This window comes from Nestor notabilis, unplaced genomic scaffold (genome assembly GCF_000696875.1).
Source record: "Nestor notabilis isolate BGI_N333 unplaced genomic scaffold, ASM69687v1 scaffold19563, whole genome shotgun sequence".
Classification (NCBI taxonomy): domain Eukaryota; kingdom Metazoa; phylum Chordata; class Aves; order Psittaciformes; family Psittacidae; genus Nestor; species Nestor notabilis.
The window spans coordinates 7,173-7,381 of NW_009921701.1; the positions used below are offsets into that span (position 1 = coordinate 7,173).

The 209-nt window shown below is 68.9% G+C and overlaps 1 protein-coding gene across 1 annotated transcript in view; it reads right to left on the reverse strand.

Moving 5' to 3' along the window:
* The window catches only part of SRR (serine racemase), a 1,753-nt gene extending 1,630 nt beyond the window's left edge, over positions 1–123 (reverse strand). Inside the window, exon 1 of the mRNA XM_010011271.1 lies at positions 3–123. Coding sequence (XP_010009573.1) covers positions 3–123 — 121 coding nt within the window. The remainder of the gene's footprint in view (positions 1–2) is intronic.
* Positions 124–209: the final 86 nt, after the last annotated feature.

The following is a 209-nucleotide window of genomic DNA, read 5'->3' on the forward strand; positions in this document are numbered from 1 at the left end:
GCCTTGCCCGTGATTCCCGCTGCTGTGTGTCACGACAGCGCGGGGCAGCTCCCCTCCAGCACGCCCGCTCCCCTCCACCAGGCTCCTGACTGCGTTCAGGGCTCCGCGGATCTGCGAGGACATCGCAGCGCCCTCACTCCGGGCGGGTGACAGCGGAGACGGGGTTTCTCCATGGCTAGAAACAACCGGTGCCCCGAGGCCGGCTGATG